The 15,638-nt window shown below is 34.1% G+C and overlaps 1 protein-coding gene across 11 annotated transcripts in view; it reads right to left on the bottom strand.

Moving 5' to 3' along the window:
* Window positions 1-15,638, bottom strand: part of Dlg2 (discs large MAGUK scaffold protein 2) — a 2,015,095-nt gene that overhangs the window by 397,489 nt on the left and 1,601,968 nt on the right. For all 11 annotated transcript variants that reach the window (XM_071616557.1, XM_027942606.2, XM_034636731.2 and 8 more), the window contains one exon: window positions 1,736-1,804. In XM_071616557.1, coding sequence (XP_071472658.1) covers window positions 1,736-1,804 — 69 coding nt within the window. The remainder of the gene's footprint in view (window positions 1-1,735; window positions 1,805-15,638) is intronic.

Here is a 15,638-nt window from a genome sequence, read left to right on the forward strand (position 1 = left end):
ATTTTTTTTCTTCTAAATATTCCAGCAATGGGAAATTATTTAAAACCCAAATGTTTTATTTTATATTCAGAAATGCTTTACATAACTAAATGCATACATAAGCGTTTTAGAACAAGTGTTAAAACTGAGTCTTCAAACTAATTTAAGTGCTAAATATTTTTGCTTGTTTTTTCAGAACTCTTAACTAAGTATGTATTCAACTAGTACTTATTGAGATTCTAATATGTACCTGCTACTTTTATAAAAAGTTGGTAAGTTCTGTACTATTCTCTCCTTTGGCTGGTTCATCTTATGAAGAATTAAAATTAGTAATTATGTCTGTAGCAGAGTTCATTTAACTCAAGAGAAAAAGAGTGGAAAATGAAAAAAAATGCTCATTAGCAAACTCTTAATAAACTTTTATTAATAAGAAAAAAGAAAGAAAAGATTTGAAAATGGCTTTAGAAGGAAATGTCATTTCTAGAGGAAGTCGTTGAGTTAATGATCAAAATGTGGAATGGTAGCCACCCTAAGCCTGGCCGAGAAGGCTGTTCATAAGGAATAAGACAGGTAGAGAAGAGATAACTGGTGAGATTTGTCTCTACACCTTCCCCTCTATTACAAGGAACATTCCAACAACAAAGAATACATGTAAATCTCCAAAACAATAGCGTATTGATTCTATGTAATGATTTATTATAAGAGTAAATTATAGCTCTTCATCATTTTTTATGCTAGGAAATTCTTTACTATTTGTAACTTTGTCTGATTAGGGTTTAAGAAGACTTTTCATGAGCTGGGGATGTGGCTCAATGGTATCAGTGGTAGAGTGCTTGCCTAGAGTGTACAAGACCCAGCACTGCCAAAAAAAAAAAAAAAAAGGTCTTCATATAATTACAGAGGACAGAACCATATAGTAGAATCAGACTTGACTTTGTACTATTTTTTATGTAAGTAGTCTAAGTAATATAAAAAATTATTTAATCTCTTTGAGAATCATGGTTTAAGAAATAAAAAAGATATATATATGTCAGAGAATTTAAGAGAATGATTTTGGAATGAAACCAGATAAGACGTATTGATAGAGAGACAGAAGATGGATGGATTGATTGATAGAAAGATTATATATATATATATATATATATATATATATATATATATAGAGAGAGAGAGAGAGAGAGAGAGAGAGAGAGAGAGAGAGAGAGAGAAAGAGAGAGAGAGAGAGAGAACCTGGCACGTAATAAGCACTCAATAAATTCGACTTTCTTTTCTCTTCCCTTGCAGAAATGTCCACAAACTTGAGTTGTTGGGCAAATATCCATGAATGCATCAGTTCTCAGCTTAAGAGTTACATATAGGGCTGGTGTGTAGCTCAAAAAAAACCTTAGAAGTTATATTTTCTCTGAAACCACACTGACTTGCTCTCCTAGCCGCTTTTGATGTCTCTTCTCTGTCAGGTACCCCTTCGGGATCCTTCATTAATCTCTTATACATATCTCCTGTACTATGTAATGCTTATACTGTATTGAAAGTATGAGAGTGTATTCTATTATTCACACTAGACAATGAGCCCCTTGAAGGCTAAGATTTTATTTAATTTGTTAAATCTAGTACCTAACAGTTCTTGGCACATAACATGAGCTACATAAATGCTTATGACATGGGAGAGGAGAGAGATGAGAGAAAGAGGAAGGGACACTTTCTTTAGGTTCAAAGGCTGCACATTTTAAGAGGATACTCTGAATTATTATCTTACCCTTCTAGGGAGATGGCCCGTTGGAGAGTCACTGAAGGCTGACGGGTCGCAGTGCTGTGTTGGGAATGACTGCAAGAAAAGAGAAAAAACAGAACATGGCTCATTCATTTAAAATGTCTGAAAATTTTAACAGTCTTATTGTCAAGAAAAGAGCCAATATTTAAATATAGAGAGTAAAGATGAAATCTTTGGTGATAAGTAGAATAACTCACAAAAATATAGCAGTTTATCAGGTAAAGGGGTCAATATATCCTCATAATTTGAGTTCAACATGCATTATTCTAAAGTAACCTTTAAATGATAAGTAGACATAAAAAGAAACAAACATACTTAGAAAAGGTAATTTTTACCCTTGGAATAAAACAGAGCACAAAACATAAATTTAATTATGATTCAACATATTTTTTGAGCTAATGAATATTTTCACTAATAAAATTTTATTCAAAGCCCAATCTATAAAACACGAGTAGTATTTCATTGGTATATATTTATTTATTTATTAGCTGTTTTTGTAACATTTGTAAAATTAATTAATAACAAACTGATGAATTTAATAAGCTTGAAAAATAAGAATTTCAGTTGCATATTAATCTTAAAGTTTAATGTAATTCTTAATTTTTTTTGGTTTCATGTAACTAGAGAAAAAAGGTTTTGTAGATAAGCAGTTGAAATAAAAATAGTAATATCTAATATTTACTGAGCAATTATTTTCACTTTGTCACTTCCTAAAGTGCATAATATGTTTACACCTTTTAGTTCTAATATCTCCACAAGGTAGTTTCAATTTAATTAATGAGGAAATTAAACTATAAAGAGGTTTAGAAGGTAAGTCAAAGTCACATGGTAAATCAATGTGCTTGAAATGCCATCTCATTTTCTGATTGTGGAGTCATTATTCTTAACCATCATGCTATCATAATTTTTCATATTTGTAAGAATTTTCCTTGCAATCTCAGAATATTCTTCAATTAGAATGAGATGGAGGTGAATCTTTCATCTAAAAAAGGCACAATAATAATCTAATAGCAAAACAATTTGAATGAATTTTTAATTTTAATTTATAGTTTGTTAGTTTATTATTTTAGTTGAAATATTAGCTGCCATTATATGTGGGATATGAATGTGTGTATATGTACACATATGTATAAAGAAAAATCTGAGTCAAATATTTGTAGAGCATTAGACAATTTTGCAAAGCTCTAGGATTTCTCAGCACACACCTTGAAAACACTAACGTTGCCACACAGAGCCAAGTTAAAGGCTGCAGAGATTTTCATTCAGAATGTTGGTTATTTTGGGTGAGAAGGGATATCTCTCTCTGAGTAGCATTTTGTCATGACATGGAGGACATTTATCTAAGGCTAGGGGAGAAGAATTTTCGTACCAGAGCTAAATCCTAAAGAATGACTTCAAATCAAGGATTACCTTTTGTGTTCCTCACAGAGCCAAGCACCACAGATACTCAATGAATGTGCTTTGAATAGCCAGTGAAAAAGCAGGATTGCATTCAGGACTCACATCATGGGCCCAGAACGGCAGAGTTCAGAGTCTGACTCATCCACATCTCCCAATGTGACCTGCTTAATCTTAAACCTCTCTGTGTGTCAGTTCCTCATTTTTACAACCTATAAAAATAGTAATAGTGCTTTCCTGGTTGGGGTGCTATAAGGATTCAGAATACAGTGTTCACAACAATGTCTATCGCACACTAAGAGCTATATTTTACATAGATAAACTAATGTAATTTGGGAGAAGGTGTACTTTGAAATATTTAGTAATAAAAAAGAGTATCTATTTAGATTCCTTTTGTTAGACATATAGTCAATACACAAGCTGTATATTTCTGCACAGAATACAACTTTGGTGATAAATATGAAATTAAATGCATTTTCTATTATGAAATATTATAAAATCAATGAGAATCAAAGTAGAAGATATATAGAATGATTAAGTTTTGCTTAATGTACAGTATGAGGACTATAGTTAATAAAATTATATTGTATTTGGGATTTATGCTAAATAAGTAGATTTTAGCTGATTTTGCCTCAAAAACAAAACAACTAAAAAGGGTAACTGTGTGTGATGATTCATGTTTTAATTTGCCTCTGGATAGTAATCCTTATACTGTTATGTGCTTATCATATGATTTTGCATATCTTAAATGTACACAATAAGTTTACTTAAAAATTAATGGCAAGAAAAGTAGGAGAAAGTAAAAATATTCATCCATCCATTCTTCCATTACTGTCTCTCAAACTTTAAGGAGTTATCTAATTTAATTCTCATGGTCGTTCTATAAGGTAGATATGAGTATGTCTGTCTTATATTTAAAAAACCAAAACACTTTGAACTTACACAGCTTGTCAGAAATGAACAGCTTATAAATGTGGAACAAAATCAAAAGTAGAGCCTATCTTTTGCCAAGTGTACGTCCTTTCTACATATCTTCCTGACTCTATATGTCTACATGTATTTCACATAGTTCAATATATATATGAATATATGAAACTTCATGTCCTATGCTTTTCCTAACATTATAATTTAAGCATTTCTGATAAGAGCTCTATAATTATTATTTTGGTATTATATAGTATTACTTCCTATGAAGATATAATTTATTTACTTATCCTTTATAACTGAATATTTAAGTTACTTTTATTATTTTAATAATATAAATAGTATTATAATTATCATGTTGTTATCAATTACTTTTTTCATGTTCTACAACTTCTTTTTGAGGTATTTCCTCAAATGCATCAAACATTATACTCTTGATTTATGTCATTATTTTTAAAAGCTTTGTATAATGTTATTGCCCCTAAAAGGTACATATATATCATTACCAGTTTTACCTAGTTTTACAAATATTGGCATCATATGTTTTTAATTCCCTGAAAATTTAATAGGTACAAAATGACATCCAGATTTGCAACGAACATTTCTTATTTAGTGAGAACATTTTTTCCCTATGTGCTTATTTGCTAATTGTATTTCTTTTGTACAGTGAGTCTAGTCCTTTCCTCTACCATTTATCTTCCACTAGTTTGTTCAGAAAGTAATGATAGTTCTTGGGTGAAGACTGATGATTCTTACTAACGGAGATTCATGAGCAACTGGAATCCCTGATAATGTTCTCGTTATTAGCCCAGCCCACATAATTAAAGCAAAGATATATTCAGTATTCTCTATTGACTTATAACCATCTTATGACTAATTATTAGTCTATCCTAAATTATGCCAATTAATGTCCCTTTTAAAGTTTTAGTGACACTTAAATGCAAATAATACCATGAAGTGCTCAGAGAATTTGACTCCTTTTATGTTACACAGGAAAAGTCATCCAGTTTCTCTTAAATTTGAAGCAGATTCTTTCACAACATATAATTACCCTTTTATTCTATGAAAACAAATACAGTGGATTATTTGATAGTCAAGACCTAGAGACAGAAGTGAATTTCTATAACTTCCAGATAGCAATGCCTAAACCACACCTGCAGGGGACATACTTAAAATAGTATGGGAGCTGCCAGACAGTGGCAGTAAGTGGTATTTTAAGAAACACTAAGCATCTCTTCTTGGGATGAAGCAGATTCCATTCTTTCCATATTACTGTTTACATGGACAGTGTGTTATAGAGCTACTATGATTAAAGAATGATAGGCAGCCCGTGCCTGTCTCCTCCACCGCCTCAGGCAGAGCCCAGCCACATGAATTCTGAGAACTGCAAGAGAAAAAGCCAATGCAAGAAAAAGCACAGCCAATACTTACAACTTTCAACACTGGAGTGCTAAGGGCTTAGAATGTTCTTCATCTTAAAAATCCTTACTCTCAGTCTACCCTCCTCTTCTGAGTTACCATGTTCCTAGAGACCATCCAGCATTTCTTCTGTGAAGTAGCTGTGACAGTTTCCTGCCTTCCAGCTGACCCAGTGTCCATGCTGCCACCCCATCAGTTCCACACATCCACAGCAGCACCAGGACTGAGACCACCACAACTTATTCATGTGCCTGTTTTTCCTACTAAATTAAATATACCTTGTGAGCAAAGTTTTGGACTTATCTGTACAGTCTCAATCAAGGCTTGACACAGAAGATACTCTTTCACATTTTTTTTTTTTTTTTTTGTACTGGAGATTGAACTCAGGTGCACATTTTTGTTAGGACATACTGAACTCTAAGTTACACTGAAAGGTTTTTTTGGGGGGTGGTGGGAGTACTAGTTCAGAAAGTTCAGAAAGGTGGAATTCAGGGGCACTTGACCACTGAATCACATCCCCAGCCCTATTTTGTATTTAGAGACAGTGTCTCACTGAGTTGCTTAGCACCTCGCTTTTGCTGAGGCTGGCTTTGAACACAGGATCCTCCTGCCTCAGTCCCCCCCCCCCACCCCAGCTGCTGGGATTATCGGCATGTGCCTCTATGCCCAGCTATGTCGGTGGCTTTTGAAGAACATCATCACTTAAGAACAATTTCTCTGTCCTATATACACTAGCTCAAGCATAAGTCTTAGACATTTAGGAAAGATGAGTGAATAGGATGAGCAGGACAAAGGCCCAGCACCATGTCATAGCACTGATTTCTGGGGAAGTCTCTGTCACCTGATAGAAAATCAGTGGCACCAACTCCATATTTAGGTTCCTCGGTTGATGTGCTAAATCAGCTGACTGGGAAGTAAATCCTACCAAGACTTTTAAATTAAACCCCTATCTCTCACCATGCACAAAACTTAACTCAAAATGGAATTAGGAATTAATCTAGAGACTCTGTGTCTAATAGAAGAAATCTTCTATTAGATTTCATCATGTGGGATTAGGCCCCAATTTCCTTAATAAGACTCCTATGGCACAAGAATTAAAACCAAGAATCAATAAATGGGATGGAATCAAACTAAAAAGTTTTTTTCTCAGCAAAAGAAACAATCTGTGAGGTGAACAGAGAGCCTACATCCTGGGAGCAAATCTTTATCCCTCACACATCAGACAGAGCACTAATCTCTAGGGTATAAAGAACTCAAAAAGCTAAGCACTGAGAAAACAAATAACCCAATCAACAAATGGGCCAAGGACCTGAACAGACACTTCTCAAAAGAGGACATACAATCAATCAACAAATATATGAAAAAATGTTCATCATCTCTAGCAATTAGAGAAATGCAAATCAAAACCCACTATAAGATATCATCTCACTCTAGTCAGAATGGCAGCTATTATGAAGACAAACAACAATAAGTGTTGATGAGGATGTGGAGAAAAAGGTACACTCATACATTGCTAGTGAGACTGCAAACTGGTGTAGCTAATATGGAAAGCAGTATGGAAATTCCTTGGAAACCTGGGAATGGAACCACCATTTGACCCAGCTATCCCTCCTCTCCTTGGTTTATATCCAAAGGACTTAAAAACGGCGTATTACAGGAACACAGACAAATCAATGTTAATAGCAGCACAATTTGCAATAGCTAAACTGTGGAGCCAACCTAGATGCCCTTCAGTGGATGAATGGATAAAAAAAATGTGGTATATATACACAATGGAGTTTTACTCAGCAATAAAAGAGAATAAAATCATGGCATTTGCAGGTAAATGGATGATGTTGGAGAAGATAATGCTAAGTGAAGTTAGCCAATCGCCCCCAAATGAATGCCGAATGTTTTTTCTGATATAAGGAGGCTGACTCATAGTGGGGCAGGGAGGGGGAACATGGGAAGAATAGATGAATTCTAGATAGGGAAGAGGGGAGGGAGGAAAAGAAAGGAGGCTGGGGATTAGCAAGAATGGTGGAATGTGATGGACATCATTATCCAAAGTACATGTATGAAGATACGAATTGGGTGTCAACCTTCTTTATATACAAACAGAGATATGAAAACTTATGGTACATATGTGTAATAAGAATTGTAATGCAAAACAACAACAACAACAAAGTACATGTATAAAGACATGAATTGGCATGAACATACTTTATATACAAAGATATGAAAAATTGTCCTCTATATATGTGATAAGAATTGTAATGCATTCTGCTGTCATGTATTTTAAAAAAATAAAATCAATTAAAAAAAGACTTTTAAAGATGTAGAGAGTATCAGTTTTATTGCTTGTTTTAATTATGAGGTCACTGAATAAAATTGAGCCAAAGCATAAGATTCTCCTTTCCAATAACTGATTTTCCAAAGGAAAGACTCCCTATCTGTTGCTTAAGGAAACAGCATTTGAATGGTGCTGAAGGATACATTCCTATTGCTTGCTTTAAACATTTTTGAGTATCTGAACTAAAGTTATTCTATTACTTGTGGAACTAAAGACCTAGTTGGTGATAATAAATGGCTAGTTAATGTTCTCCTTCTCTAAAGTAATAAGAGGCAGGATAAGTGGTATTTCCAATATTTTGCAATATTAAATTTGAATTATTGTTTTAATAGAGATACAACACATTTTTGTGTCCTTAATTCATGAAATGATATTACTAAAGTTACCAGTGTAACTTGTAAAGTGCCATTCATTATTACAATACCTCCTCATGTATTTCCATTATTGTCTTTTTCTTCATTCACATTTCCAAAGATCTGCAACCTTTGTCTTATTTAACTCTTCAACTTATTCTTGAAAACTTATACCTATCATTTATTTGATCTTAAGTTTTTTCTTATGTTTTCTATTATTCTGTGTATTTCTGTGTGCATGCTTTATACCATAATACTCTTGCCAATATTCTTGTTTATTTTTTGAATGTTTTTTAATCAGTGCATTGTTATTATACATAATAGTGAGGTTAATTTTGACATAATCCTACATGCATGAAATATAATTTGTTCCATGTTAGTCTCCAGTAGTTCCTCTTTTCATCCCTCCTTCCTCCCCTGTTCTCCTCCTTCTACTGTACTGCTCTTCTATTTTTTTTAATTGGTGCTTTATGGATATACAGAAAGATGAAATTAACTGTGGTATATTTATATTTGTTCATATCATCATCATGTGGTCAATTTTATTCCATAGTTCCCTCTTTTTTCCATCACTCTCCCTCCCCCCTCAACCACCTCCATCTACTCCACTTATTTACCTTCTATATTCATGGGATTCCCCCTCTAATTTCATTCTAGCTTCTAAGTATGAGAGAAAACACCGACCTTAACCCTAACTCTGTCTTTTTTCACTTTGCATGATGTTCTTCAGTTATATCCATTTACTGAAAATGCCATAATTTCATTCTTTATGGCTGAGCAAAACTCCATTGTGCCATAGTTTCTTTATCCATTTGTCTATTAACAGGCACCTGGGATGGTTCCATAACTTGGCTATTGTGAACTGTGCTGCTATAAACATTGATGTTTCTGTGTTGCTGTAGTATGCTGATTTTAATGCTTTGCTTCACATGCAGAACATCATCACATCCTCCAAGATGCTGTTTATTCCTCCTGTTTCATTGATACTTGACATGACTTTTTTGGTATAATCATTTATATGTCTTGGTTATGTTCAACAAATGTTAATTAGGCACTTCTTATATACCAGAAATTGTGTGAATTGCTTAGGATGACTGATTGTTCAGTCTCATGGTCTTCAATAAATATCAGATAAAGAAGGAAATAGTGAAATCAAATGGATAAAAATTTTTCAGTACATTCCCAGGCATACTTTGTTACCATCTAAGCTATGTTTAAAGGACATATATGTGATTTAAAATGTGGAGAAGTAAAAGGAGTCATTATAAGAAACTAGAAAAACATGATCAATACCAAGAAGGGTTTAAGTATGTGGTGCGTGCTGGGAATCTTGAGCAGCTTGGCTTGGCCAAAGCAGAGTGGAAAGTGATCAGGCCAGACAGCTGATAGAGGGTGGATAATGAGAGCAATTAATATCTTGCCAAGGGGCTGGCTTTTTCTTAGTAGGCTTTTTCTAAGTGAGGGCCTTGGGGTATTAGGACGATGATATTTATGATTCAGAAAGGTAAACCTAAAAATAGTGTAAGCAATTGAAGGAAGATGAAAAAATCTACAGTTGGGGAGACTAATAGTTAATCACCATGATGGAGAAAATTAATAAATGCCTAAACTTGAGTAATGTTGTAGGAATTAAGGGGATACTTTTATTTAATGTATTTGGAGGTAAAATATTCAAGAATGGATAAGAAGGAGTTATGGAGGAGGCATGTAAAAACATTTTAAAATTAATTGTTGATTGACACAAAATATTTATAAAGTACAATATGATGTTTTGATTGTGGAGTAATGATCAAATCAGGGCAATTAGCATATCAATCACCTTAATCTTTTTATCATGTCTTTATGGTGAGTTTATTAAAAAAATCCCCTTTTAGCCATTTTGAGATCCACAATGTATTACTGGTAACTATGTTTGTCTGACTCTGCCACTGACCACCAGAACTTATTCCTTTTAACTAACATTAACTCATGGACCAACCCTTCCTCGTCTCTCCTCTATCATCTCTGGAAACCACGATTCTATCTCAACTTCTATGAGAGTAATATTTTTAGATTCCCCATGAATAAGAGTATTTGGCATTGGTCTTTCTGTACCTGGCTTATTTCACTTAACCTGATGTCCTCCAGGTCCATTCATGTTGTTGTAAATAACAGGATTTCATATTTTTTGACTATGTAGTATTTCATTGTGTATAATATGTACCACATCCTCTTTACCCATTCATCTGTTGATGGATGATGGTTAGGCTGATTCCATATCCTGGCTATTGTGATCAGTGCTGCAATAAACATTGAAATGCAGGTGTCTTTAACACTCTGAAATAATTATCTTATTGGATAATATTCAATAGTGGGATTGCTGGATCATGCAGTAGCTGTTTTTTTGTTTATTTTAGGAATCCTCCAAAATATTTTCCTATTGACTGTACTAACTTACATTACCACCAATAGTATATAAGAGCTCTCTTTTTGGAGAAAATACTTTGCTAGTGATCTGGCTGGAAGCATATTTTAAGAGGCCTGTTCTTTCCAGGGTACAGGTGTAGTTGTGTTCTTTTCTAGAACTCCCAGATAATAAGACTTTGGTGTTCATGTGGGGGAGCTAAGAGAAATGAATTAATAGTTCTGTCATGGACTGTGATGATCACAGCACTATTAGTAGAACCAAGATGTATATATGTGAAAAGGCAAGTATATGCATGGATAAGAAAATATAAATGAGTTTGGTTTTGTAAAAGGTTCACGCAATGTCCTGTTAAACATGTGAGGAATATGATCCTTAGCGGGTCAGCTATAGTTAATAAAAATATCTTTCTTCTCTAGAGGATCCACATCTGGATCCTGATTAGCCACTGAGTGATTAAGATATGTCTTGGGTCTTGCACTCCTACAAATAAATAGTCCTAACACATTTAGTTCTATATTTATGAGTTGGTTTCAAAATTTCTAGTTATCTTTCCATGTATGTGCTTACATATTTCTTTGGATTTCTATTTAGGCCACAGAATCTAGACATGAACTCAGAGTTCCAGACGTGTTCAGAGGAGGGCAGAGTGCCAAGAGTTGCTGATTTTCCTCCATCTGGATTCCATACTCTGGTTAACAGAGCCCAATATAACATAGATTTCTAACTTCTGCTGAACTGTTTTGTTAAGTTTAGGGTCAACCTAACCTCTCATATGTTTTTGGCATCAAATGATTAAAGATAATATCTACTATGTACTTGTGCATTGGATTTTTAGAAACTCGATATAGTTGCATGTCAGATTTAATAATATTGATTTTGATCTAATTTTTAAGATTGCTAAGCTAACATTGGATCATCAATTCAATTAAATAAGTATTTATAAAACACTTAAAGTGTACTTAATATTATAGAATTTCACCCTTTTTTTGTGTGTGTCATCTTCAAGTATCAGACTTTTTTTACATTTTTTACTTAAGTCAATTTATTACAATAAAGGGCAAAGATCATGCATTATAGCAGATAGTTACAATCTTTCCTCCATGTCAATATCTAGTCCTCAACACTCCCTGCTAAGTTCTCTTACTTGGGATCCTTTTAACAGATAAAGCAAATTTTCCTACGCCCTCAGTGACAGGAGGACTAAGTGCAATGCTTATGTCATAAATTTCTATTCCTTCCAGGTGACTCATGTGCTTATTAAGAATCAGTTGTGATCATTCTTAAATCTGCTTATCCCTATGGCACTTGTTTTTATTATTATACAGTTTGATTAAGTGTCATACAAATGAAGTATCAAGTGTTTGAAATACTTGTTTCTATCAAGAGTGAGCTTGTTGACCTAGAAATGCTCAAAAATAATATATAGTTAGAACCATTACTGCCAAGTTAAATGTAAGAGTACAACTGCAAAGATCAGAAAATACTTATAAAATAAAGATTTTTTTCACTTAGCTTTTTGATTCTACCGCCCCCCCCACAAAAAAAAACTGAATTAAAAATATGCTTTACTAAGGAAAGTAAAAAGTATAACTTTAGGAAAAATAAATGGGTTCCAATTTTCTGTTCTTATAACTCAAATTGGAATGCCAAAAATGTAAAAGCAATTCTTAGATTTGGATGTTGGTTAGAGATTGACAATGATACAGAAAATCTTGAACCCCCACCCCCCACCCCACAAATGACGAAAAACACAATGTGTTGACTTATAGGCAAAAGTTCTGATGATTGGTAAAAAGACAATGTGTTATATTTGACTAATGATGACTTGCTGAGAATTGAAATTATGAGCAATAAAGAAGTCATGTAAGCTGGAGCATGATTCTAAAAAAGAAGAAAAATATTACATCAAATTCATGACCCTAAATTTTCATGCCATAGCTAAAGAAGCTAGAAATGTGGTTTTATTTTATGCATAACAGCTTCAATCAGCAGTTAGCAATCCCATGGCTGCTAAAAAAATTAAGAATGGAGGGGTTTTATTGGGGGAAATTTCACTTCTTTTTTAGATATCAGTAAATCATTTATTTTGTTATGCTACTTTCTGTTATAGTTTTACACATTAAGGTGAAATAATTAAAGCATCCAAGTATCTTTTTTCCTATGAAGTCCAAACTTTGACTAACAAGTTAGTATCTTGTCTAGTCGTGAGGTTTAAGAGAAACTCTGTCATATAGATATTTAACAGGATTATCACCCAGGTATTAGTTCTTTCCTTATCCTTAAAGAATATCTTGTGAGACCTTAGAATCTTCTTACAGAGATCTAGAAAGGTTCAGTTGCTCAATGAGAATGTAGTGATGTTGAGATCAGAACAAAAAATCTGATTTTTCTCCATCCTATGTCATGGTGACATCTTCATATTCTCTAGGGCAGTTAAATGCTGAACATGACAGGCCATTCTAAAATTCTGCTCATCACATTGGGGATCTGGAGACTCTGAAGGTGAACTGCAATGTTGATTGAATCTCCAAGGCAAACTCTTTGCTTACTGAAATAATGAGAAATCTCAGTGTTGTGCCCTTAAACTGACCCACATGGGTTAGGACTGGTCTCAAAGCCTGAATCATCAGGAGCGAAATGCAGTGCTTTCATATAGGAGGCATCTTCCTGCCTTTACTCATTTTGTTTGTTTGTGGCTGGCTGTACATCATTCTTCTTGGCGTTTGTGGTGTACAAGCTGCATCTTAGAACGTAATAAGAAAACCAGTAATGTATGAACATGCATCAAAAAGCCCATTTCCACAAGAACTATTCTTTATAAGGAAAGTGAAAAACTGAATTTATAGTAGTTTAAATCAAATATTAGCTAGTTCACTTCAAAAAGGAAAATGGATTTTAGTTAGAAATTTTACATAAAATATAGACAAATACTACTCAACATCCAACACTTAGAGAATATTAAATGGGAAGATTTTTGTGTATGAATTGGGATTTTAGGCATCTAATTGATATTACACTGTATATCCCTTAATTTCACAGGAAACACTTTTTAGGATTACATTCTAGTTTTACTCTTTGACTACATCGAAGCAGATTTGTGTAGAAAAAAACTTATAGAAATAAGAAACATGGGTTTTCCCACCACCATGTGCATGAACTCAATGGACTTAGAAAAGTATACCCAAAGGACTTAAAAACAGCATACTACAGGGGCACAGCCACATCTATGTTTATAGCAGCACAATTCACAATAGCTAAACTGTGGAGCTAACCTACATGCCCTTCAGTAGGTGAATGGATTAAAAAAATGTGGCATATACAAAGGAATATTACTCAGCAATAAAAGAGAATAAAATCATGGCATTTGCAGATAAATGGATGGAGTTAGAGAAGATAATGTTAAGTGAAGTTAGGTAATGCTAAGTGAAGTTAGCCAAGATGACACAGAGGAAAAACTGGTAATTAGAGTTACCAGGAGGCCATAAACAATTTGAAGCCAAGTAAAAACATAGCCTCTTTGTACTTTAGCAAGAACCTTCCACAATGACAAGTTAACCAAATGCTGAATGTTTTCTCTGACATAAGGAGGCTGATTCATAGTGGGGAAGGGAGGGGGAACAAGGGAGAAATAGAGGAGCTCTAGATAGTGCAGAGGGGTGGGAGGGGAAGGGAAGGGGCAGGGGGTTAGAAATGATGGTGGAATGTGATGGACATCATTATCCAAAGTACATGTATGAAAACATGAATTGGTGTGAATATACTTTGTATACAACCAGAGATGAAAAATTGTGCTCTATATGTGTAATATGAATTGTAATGCATTCTACTGTCATATATAAATTTTAAAAATTTAAAAAATAAAAAAGTCCTTTTATTTCCTTTGTTTTGATTTTTTCTTCAGTTTGGATAAGGACAATTGTTGTCCTCCCTGTCTATTAGGTGTAGCTTAGAAACAGCCCTATGATGGTGAAGAAGTGTGAACTTGGGAGCCAATGGTCTTGGGTTAGGGATTTCTCACCCTTCTATTTGTTGTTGTTGTTGATGTGTATTGACCTCAGGGCATGTCAGGCAACTACTCTACCACTGAACTAAAGTCCAAACCCCCTCATCCTTCTTAATTAGGTACTGAACCACCTAAAAAATTAAACAGTCATCATAATGTTTTAATAGTATAGATAAAAGTGTTTTCTCACATATTGCTCTGTAGGGGAAGAGAATAAAGAAACATATGTAATAGAAGTTTTGAAAAGTGTGAAGCACAGTAAATAGTAAATGGAAATTGTTTTTATAGGGAGGCAGTGTGATGTATACATTAAGTATCTGTAACTAGTGATCTGAACTTGAATAACCAAATAGCTTAAGGGACAAAAATATGGCCAGAGGTAAGACATGCTAAACAAATGGATTTGGCAATTATCTGAGATGGCTGAGTGAAGAGTCTAGGACAACAACTGTTTCTGACTAGGGTAGCTAGGGCAATAGTGGTATTTTATGAAAAAGGGAGAATGAGAATAACACATTTGGGGGAAATATGATTATTCAATATTGTGGATAGTGAGTTCGGGGGGAGATTCTATGTAACATCAAGTTAGAAATATCTCATAAGACTCTTAGAAATTGGAATTTAAACTCAGTTCTGGTCTGAAGTGGTACACTTTGGAGCCAACATTGTACAAGTGTATTTGAAGCCATGAACATTCTTAGAAAGACTGTAAAGAAAAGAAGTTAAAACTGAGAGACTTGATGATAGCTAACATTATAGGATGAGTAGAGAAAGGTAAACATGGAAAAAAGACTAGGAAGGAGCAAGAGGGAGGAAAACCAAGTGATCAGGAGGTAATGTCAGCCAATAAGGGAAGCAAGGAGATAGTTCCAAGGACAGTCCATTCAATAATTGCTTAAACAACTCAAAGACAGCACAGAGGAAAAACTGGTAATTGGAGTTACCAGGAGGCCATAAACAATTTTAAGCCAAGTTAAAACATAGCCTCTTTGTACTTTAGCAAGAGCCCTCCATAACGACAAGAGTTTACACAGCTGGAGAAGTTTAGACAT

The sequence above is a fragment of the Marmota flaviventris genome, chromosome 9 (assembly GCF_047511675.1).
Source record: "Marmota flaviventris isolate mMarFla1 chromosome 9, mMarFla1.hap1, whole genome shotgun sequence".
Taxonomy (NCBI): Eukaryota; Metazoa; Chordata; class Mammalia; order Rodentia; family Sciuridae; genus Marmota; species Marmota flaviventris.